The sequence below is a fragment of the Sylvia atricapilla genome, chromosome 3 (genome assembly GCF_009819655.1).
Source record: "Sylvia atricapilla isolate bSylAtr1 chromosome 3, bSylAtr1.pri, whole genome shotgun sequence".
NCBI lineage: Eukaryota > Metazoa > Chordata > Aves > Passeriformes > Sylviidae > Sylvia > Sylvia atricapilla.
In genome coordinates this window covers 56,117,611-56,126,265 of record NC_089142.1, presented here as the reverse complement: position 1 = coordinate 56,126,265, position 8,655 = coordinate 56,117,611, and the positions used below count along the sequence as shown (strand labels likewise).

Below are 8,655 nucleotides of genomic sequence, written 5' to 3'. Positions count from 1 at the left end.
TTAGATATTATGAGCCAGCATTAATAAGCTATTTCTCTGTTTCCCTCTCCCCAACCAGCTGAAGGAGCAAATGAGTAATTGTGACTCATCTGATACTTTTGAGAGATCAGGTTTCTGCAGGATATTTCTAAGTTGATGTTGGTCATACCAGAATCTTTTTCCCATCTCTGTGCCAGAGAATCATAAGCCAGCCCATTTCAGACAGACAACACACTATTCTCTACAAGATGTTGATTTTGTACCATTGCATTTTTCTTCTGCTTCTACATGGCAAGGCAGAATGAAACAAGGGAGTTTCAGGTCCCAAATTAAATGTAGTTATTTACTTGACCGAAGTAGCTAGAAAACTGCTGGGCTACTGAATTGTTTTTTTAAAGAAACAAGGAAATTGCTACAGTTTAGAGAGTATTGAAGCACTGACCTAGAATTGATGAAGAGGAATCAAGAAGAGGATGTCGAGGTACTCCCCCAAGGGCCAGCTGGCTAGAGAGAGGGAGCAAAAGCTGAGGGTGGCAATCACTGGGTTTCATTAGGCAATCTAGTACAGTTTGTATCTAATGTCTCTGTGGTATGAGGGAAAAAGGCAGCTGAGATGAAACACCCTGGGAAGTGAGTAGGTAATAATAATAGCTGATCTGCAAACAAAAAGAATTCCCCCAAAAGTGAAGGACAATGAGAGCTCAAACCTAACTGCTGTGACAACCAATAGATTTCTTTTTTTGTTGGTTTTTTTTTTTTTTTTTTTTTCTTTTGCCTAGGGGGATGGTGGCTGTAATTCATTTCTCCACCTGCTAGTCAGAGTGAGCAGATTTCCACAGCATGAGAATTCAAGCATGCATGCTGAGCCTGCTGAGGAAAATGAACAGTAGCTCCACCTTGACAGCAGTGGCAAATGTCCTAGAGAAGAGTGTGTCCTAGATGTGATTGTTTTTTTTCTTTTTAAGCAAAATGCACATTTTTAAACAAACCTGCAGCAGGAAGCTTAGACTACCAAATCCTTAAAAAATGGTGATGGGCTCCACAAAGCATGATTATTTGTAATGTCATCTAAACCCAGTAATGACTCCACATTTAAGTTGTCAGTGGTAGAGGATTGAAACGAAGTCTTCTCTGGGTAACTAGGTGTTATTAATGATTTTCAGTCCCGGATTTCAGTCCAGGACAGCTGCTAATCGACTCTCAAAACACTATGGATTTGTTTAAATCTGTCCCAGCTTTGACCTTTACCAATTTCTTTCTGCTCAGAAGCTGTATGGTTCATAAATCCCCATCCCTGTAAATGTTATGACACAGCCCTATCCTGGTGGATAGCAAGGGAAGTAACTGTAAGTGAAGCATTCTCATGGTAAGACCTTTATTTCAGTTTTAATGCCTTTTTATTATTTGTCATTTGTGAAGGTATTTTACAGGGGCTTTACTTCTCTACAGGCTTCCTTCTACGTGACCAGCTCTATCTGTTGGCTGGGATAACACACCCAGCAGCAGTTCGCAGGCAGCTGGGAAAATCCCAGTGCTGCTGGGCTGTGGCACAGGAGCGCTGAGCCGAGGGTGAGGCAGGGAGAGCTGCAGGGACAGCAGGCACAGGGAGCTCATTCAGCTCCAGCTCCCACTCTGGCAGGCACTGCTGGGGTTGGAGGGAGGCTTTGCTTTGTGAGTGGCTTCAAGGAGTGAAAAAGGAGCCAGGGAAAATGATGGACTCAAAAGGGTTTCCATAAAATTCGATTTTTTTCCCCCTAATGCTTTTTGGCTCCCTTTTTCTAAAAAAGCTTACAGATCAATCAAGATACAGTTAGGAAATCAAATTAAGGGCCTACAGTAATAATGATGACCTTCGTCTATCCAGATTTTTGGGGTTTTTTTCTCTACCTTGTTTTTTTATTTTTTTCTATATTGGACTTCTCTGGGAAAAACAGAATCCTGGCACAAACAAAGCTTCTCTGTCTATTCCAGTGAAGTTTTGCTTGCTTTAGAACCAGATCTCCTCTTTCTTTTGTGAATGTCAGTTTTATTTCATTTCATGGTTTCATGTATCATTTCATTTTCATTCCTCCTCTAAGTAATACTCAAGGAAATGAGATGCCTGAAATAATCAAACAGTGAAAGTCAAGTATGCAAAAATTAAATTCACTTAGGCGTTTTAGCTAAGCTGACTGATCTTGGACATGGAAATTTTCACAGTCTGAATTCTGCTCAGGTCAGCAGCAAGCAAAGTTCATTATTTTCTGGTGATTGTTTTGTGGCCTGTAGGATATAGATTGATGTTTTCTTCCTGTGGAATAGGTTTTATATCCCTTGCTCTCTGTAGGCTAGAAATGGGAACTATATACAGCTGGACAGAAGGGGATTTCAGCTCCCCTATGAAATATGGAACAATTGCTTCCAGGCCTGGAAGGATTTCAGACTATCAGACCTTCAGATTGCTTCTGATATTGTGTATGAATAAGAAGTGTTGTAAGCCATTTTTAAGAAGTTTGAAGTGCTAGGGAGGAGCTAGCCTTTTCTATCCAACCAGCACCAGCCATGAAAGACTGGCATAATCAACTGGGTAGGTGAAGGAAAGACTGGAGTGCTCTGGCAGGGCCCAGCTCAGGAGCTCTAGCTGCGCCATATTTCAGGACAGCACTGTACAGAAGGATCTTCATCCTTCTTTTCTCCAAGCTGAGGAAACACCCTGTCTTCCTGCAATACTGTGAGTGTTATCTTACTGCAGGAAAGTACCATAACTTCCCTGGGATTCCAACCTTAGTTTTTCCCTGCAAAAAACCCACAAAAACTAGTGCTAGTTTTGAGCAAGCTTCCAAAGTGCTAAAATGCTTGTCTTTCTTCCCAACAACTTTATCAATGTTAGTCTTTTGTTGTTAGGCATTGCATCACCAGCTTTAACTTCTGGTGTGTGGATGTGGTGGATGGGGCTGTTAGCCTGTCGCTCAGTGCCCCATTCCTCACAGTGACTGGGAGAGCATGGAGCAAGCACAGAGGAGAACTGTGAGACAATCTGGCTGGCAAGCTGCACCATGCAGTCCATGAGGTCTTGAGCTGCATATGGTCAGGGGCAGAATACAAGCAGAAACTGGGGGACAAGTGATGCTTGTGGGCAACACAAGAAGAAGAACATGAGAGCTGGCCTAAGGGTAGTGTTCACACAGGATTTCAAGGTAGATGCTGACAAGTCCAATAGCTACAGGAGCAATCGCAGAAGTGTCAAGAGCTGCTCTAAGGCAGAGCTGAGATGAAAGCTGTATGGACACTTAGCTAACCTTATTTCTGGAGATAGCATAAGGATTAGAAAGCATCCAAACACCCATTCTTCTGTCTTCAGTCATTGTTCTTACTTTCTGAGGTGGTCCTGGGGTACTCTGGTAAACGAGCTGTGCCTTTCTTCATCATGGAATACCAGGGTAAAATATCAGTCATGGGTGCTGGAAGATATCCACCTTTCCCTGCCCACAAAGGAAGTGAGAGAAGCAGCACTCACAGACTGAGCAGCTGTGTGAGAACCCATAACATTCTAGAAATTATTTGCCACATGTGGTTTTGGCCCCTGCCAGAGGCATAAGCACAGCAAAGGGAACAGCAAAAAAGAGCTGTGATACTAAAAAACTGTGACTTCACACTGAGCATTCTTCTTAGTCAGTGGGAGAAAAAGATTTAGTCTGTTAAGGTCGTAGCTAATTAAACTCGTCAATGTAATCTACTTGTTCCATGATAAACTCTGGACTAATTCACCACCTTTTATCTGTGACATTTACTTGTAAGCATTTAAAAGCAAGGCAAAATATTGGTATGCTGTGTACATAAGAGGCACAACAGAATGAGAATTTTGATCCAGGCTTACTGCCCTTTGTATACTGTATCAGTCTAAGTTTATATAATTTCTTCAAGATGATCTTCAACAAAAAACACCTTCATGCTCTCCCTGTGGGGCTGCCTCACAGGGATTCAAGTGCTAGCACATGTTTTGCAGCCCTCTAAAATTCTGTAGATAGAATATATGTGTATTTCTCTCCTGACTGCCCTAATAAAAAACTTATTATATCATTGTGGGAGTATATGACAATTTAATGGGAACGGCTAAAGGCTGTTAAAGCATGAAGTACCTGCAGGACTTGTTTAAAATGTTTGGTATATCTGGCAGTCCACCAAGCTGATGAAAGCCCTTGATGTTTCGTGACAATCACAATAAAGCACAGCTGAGTGGGTTGGCTTGGCTGAAGTTCCTATTTTCCTACTCAATTTTTATGCCTTTTGATTGAAGTTAAATGCAGTGAACATGGAGTTTTATGCTTATTTTAGGTTTAATTATGAAGCCATGATTTTGACATCATAAAAAAGTGAAACACTTTTTCTTGGAAAAATATCTCTGGCTTTAAATCTTTAGCTTCTGGTGTAAAAACAAATATGTGGTGTTCTCCTTTTCCTCCTCTTTTAGATTTTTGATCTCCTCTGCTAGATACGAGCTCTGCAGGCACTGAGTTGCCCTCTGTTACTTATAGTAAAAAAAATGTTTGCAAATAAAATCCTTGGAGGCCACAGAGCCAATGGGATTTCAACTGAGAAGAATTCTAATCAAAATAAAAATATCCTGTAGAGGCCAAGGAGGACTCTCTGTGATTCAGGTATAGTGTCCTAGGTTTTTCTCCTTGCAGCAATGCGCCTGCATTGAAAAATAACGCCTACATTACTTTAGAACTATCAGGCTACTTTAAAATCAGCTTTTTTTCTCTCTAATAGAAACATGCTCAACTTAAGTGCATAGTTTTTTCAGCTGAAAAGAGGCAAACACCCAAACAAAATAAACAGCAAAAAAGGTCTGGAGGTCAAGGCCCTGGCACCAGGACTCACATGTCTTCACAGGGGCAGTCACCACCCCCAGCAGCCTGCAGGATAAGAAGGCTGGAAGGAGAATTGCATTTCAGTCAGCAGACTGGAAATCTTATGGAGGAGGTAGAGACAACACAAATGCTTTTGTGAAAGAGAAGACAGTGCCTGCTTATTTCAGGAGAAATATCTGAGGCTGAGAGACAGATCAAAGCTGTGGCTGAATAGATCAAAGATCTCAAAACTAAATGTACGTGCACAGCAAGCTGCCTGGTTTACCTGAGTGAAAGTCATTCTTTTGACAATCCTTTTCTTGCATTTCGGATTAGCCAACAAAGCACGTGGTGCTCGGAATAGAGTAGTGAGAGATGCCACCAGTAGAAATTGGGTACTCACCATTGTCTACATCTCTATCTGTAAGCAACAGAATACAGCTCTGACAGCTCGAAAGCACAGCAGAGGATTAATGGGAGATCAATGAGACTGAGGGACTGGCTGCAAGATGGAGGAGAGTGGTGCTCACTTCGAGGAAGCCTGGCTGAGGCGTATTGAAAATTCCATATTTTCTAAAAATTTCCTCCATGTCTCTCTAGCTGGGCACTCTGAATTGCTGATCAGTTTTCAAGGGCTGAGCTGAATTGCTCCTTGGTAAAATCCATTAGCCTCAGACAGAGGAGCAGAGTGGAAAATTCTCTCTGTCCTTGCTCCAGTGACAATTAGTTATATAAAGTGAAACAATTCTGATGAGATATTGGCTTTTCAGCCCCTTGCTTCAGACAGTCCTGTAAGAACATCCAAAATCAAAATTATTTATTTTGTGCTGCTTGGATCTTGAACTGTATCTTCCCAATGAGTGTTCTCAGTTGTGACCTGGGATCAGGCTGTACCTTCCCCTCATAGTTGTGACCAGAATTTTTAACCTGAGCTCAAGAAATATTTCTCAGAGTATTATTGTGACCGCTGTGACTGCTGCAATTAAAGACAAAGGGGAAAGACAGGAAAAGGACAGGAAAGGACAGAAAAAGGATGGGAAAGGATGGGAAAGGAAAAGGGAAAAAATGGGGAAGTAGGTACAAGGAAAAGAGGCTTTGAATGAATGCTATGGTACTACATCCTTAAGAAATTCCAAGTCTGAGTGCAGCCAGATTGTTTAGAAACAGTGACGGACAGCTAAAGTTACAAAGTGGGGAAATAGATGTTGCTGACTTGTAAAAATGTCATAGCCCACAAGCTGCTCAGCCTGGGATTTCCAGTGAGTTGCACAGGTCCAAAGACCTGTGGGATTCTCTGGGGAGCAACCATGGTAGTAGGTGTAAGTTTATAGTAAGTTATAGATCTTTACATGCTATAGGGGGAAACTTGTACTGGGATAGGATACACAGCTCTCATTATTAAAGGATCTTCAAAAGAGGTGATAAAAGGGGCAGGGAAGAGTACACAATATCTTCAAAGACTACTGAAAATGGCTTCCACTGAAAAATGTGAAATGCTCAGTCTATTTTCCTGAACACAGAGATGACTTACATCAGACTAGTATCCTCAAATATACTTTATATTACAGGGCTGACCAATCTTGGAAGTTACAGCTAGAACCAGAAGCCAGATCAATATCAGAAATTAGGTCTTTTCTTGAAACTGAGGTTTATTAACCTGGAACATGAGCTGATAGGAGGTCATGAAAACTCTATTATATTTTCCAAACCTGGCTGGAAAATGTAGCTTAACAAAAAGATACTTCACAGTTTAGTTAAACACATATTATTGGATTCACTGGACTTGGTGAAATTCAACTCAATTGAATTTCGTAAAAAGAAAGCTAAAAAAGGTGTTCTTTCAAGATATTCTTTCAGTCCTATTTTTCTCTAATGAAAGAAGCCTTCTGGTTTTAAAAGCTATATATCTATGTTTCTACAGAAATATCTGAACAAATGTGTCTGTGTCTGCTTGGCTCACATTTATCTGCATCACGTATAGCAAATATACTCTATGGAAACCGTGGGTTTCCTTTAAGCTCATTGAACTCTCTGCAGCATGTCCAGTCACATAACCCAGTGTTACATTGATCATCGGATGAGCTTTTTTCCAAAGCACCACTGTTTAAATCAGAACAACATAGGAAAAACATTTTTTAAATTGACATGTGGGGGGGGTTTGTCTTACTCAAAGACTCTTCACATATAAAATGACAGCTACCCCTGTCACTCTCCCAAGGGACAGATATTGCCGTTCAGCACTTTTTTCCCTGAACCTTCCTACTATCCTTTGTATGGTTATTTGTGTTCAGCTGCTCCGCCTGTGCATCTCTCTCTCTCTCTCTCCTTCCCCCCCCTTCCCCTCCCTCTGTCCCTCCCTCTCTCTCTCTCTCTCTGTTGTTGCTGAACTGCAGCTCCCACTGAAATTTGCACAATCAAACCCAGCTCTCCTCTCAAACAGCAGTGAATCACACCACCTGAAGAAGGAAGAACAGCAAACTGAGCACGGTATCCTCTCTGCTTATACAGCATGTGGTACCAGTAACTCTCACAGGATGGATGGACCCGGGTTTATGTGAGACCCACTTAGCCTGAGGTCTGCTGCCTGTGATCTGAGAGCTGTCACGGGATTTTACGGGAGTATATGTATTTAGGGGATGTGTTTAAGAAGCTAATAGAGAGCTGCATCTGAAAGCTGAAAAAGGCTGCTGCTGCCACTGCTGCTGCTGCTGCTGCTGCAGTAGCTGGTGCAGCAGGATGTATGTGTAAAGGACAGCTGCCTGAGCCGTGCCGGTGAGCCTCCTGCCCTGCTCTGTCTTCATTAGCTGAAAGGATACAGAGGAAAACAGATGCACTAAACAAGTGCCACACTGGCACACTGGATCTATCACTGTGTACCCTTCACTGTGGAAAATGGTCAACAAAGACATGAATGGATTTCCAGTAAAGAAGTGCTCAGCCTTTCAGTTTTTTAAAAAGAGGGTAAGCTTTTCCTTTCTTTCTTCCTTTATTGTTATTATTATTACTATTATTATTATTATTATTATTATTATTATTATTATTATTATTGCTGCATTTCTTACTTAGCCAGAGCAGAGAGAAAGTAATTGAAGAAGGAAAGTGCTTTACATCAGTCTCTTACTTTACAGAGTCCATGGCATGGGCAGTTCTACAGAACACCAAGGGCAACAGCAGTGTAGGTGAAGAGGGGCTGGGCAGGGGAGACAAGGCTGGGGGCTCCAAGGGCATTACATCAGCACTCTTTGCTGTGGAATGTGTATCTCTGTCACAGCTGACCCCAGCGCTTGACGCAATACAGGCAGCTATTCAGGCTGGGATAATGCACTCCAAAGCAGAGTGGCAGGGATGTTGCAGCTTGTCTCTGACTCTCTCCTCAACATCCACCTAGGGTTATGACTCCCACCACACCTTCCATATAGTTTCCTGAAGTGTGACATTGCCCTCATCCATTCATCATCTCACAAAGTAGGGAAAAAAGGAGAACAAAGAAGCATTTGTGAGCTCAGGAAAATACTTCACAGCTTGCAATTTGCCTGTAATAATAATTAATGCAGGGGGAAAGAGTAAGACTGAGCTACATCTGGATTTAATTTTTTTTTTATATATTCTTTAACTTAGATTTATCAGGATTTAGAAAACATTTGCTATGCATTTTATTTGATGATTTCCTTGAGAATGCAAGTGTAAGTATCTCAACAGAGTTAAGTCCTCTCTGTTTCTTTGACTCTTTTATAGTGACAATCCTGCACACTCTTTATTTAATTTGAGCACAAAGTCATTTCCATGTGGCAGCAGGACAGGTATTCTGAGTAAGTCTAGGTAGACCCAGACAGGAGAAGCAAAG

General features: G+C 41.7%; 1 protein-coding gene across 1 annotated transcript in view; it reads left to right on the top strand.

The window, feature by feature from the left end:
- Positions 1 to 7,188: 7,188 nt before the first annotated feature.
- LOC136358542 (uncharacterized) overlaps positions 7,189 to 8,655 on the top strand; it is a 63,677-nt gene continuing 62,210 nt past the window's right edge. Inside the window, exon 1 of the mRNA XM_066314418.1 lies at positions 7,189 to 7,772. Coding sequence (XP_066170515.1) covers positions 7,704 to 7,772 — 69 coding nt within the window. The 5' untranslated portion in view covers positions 7,189 to 7,703. The remainder of the gene's footprint in view (positions 7,773 to 8,655) is intronic.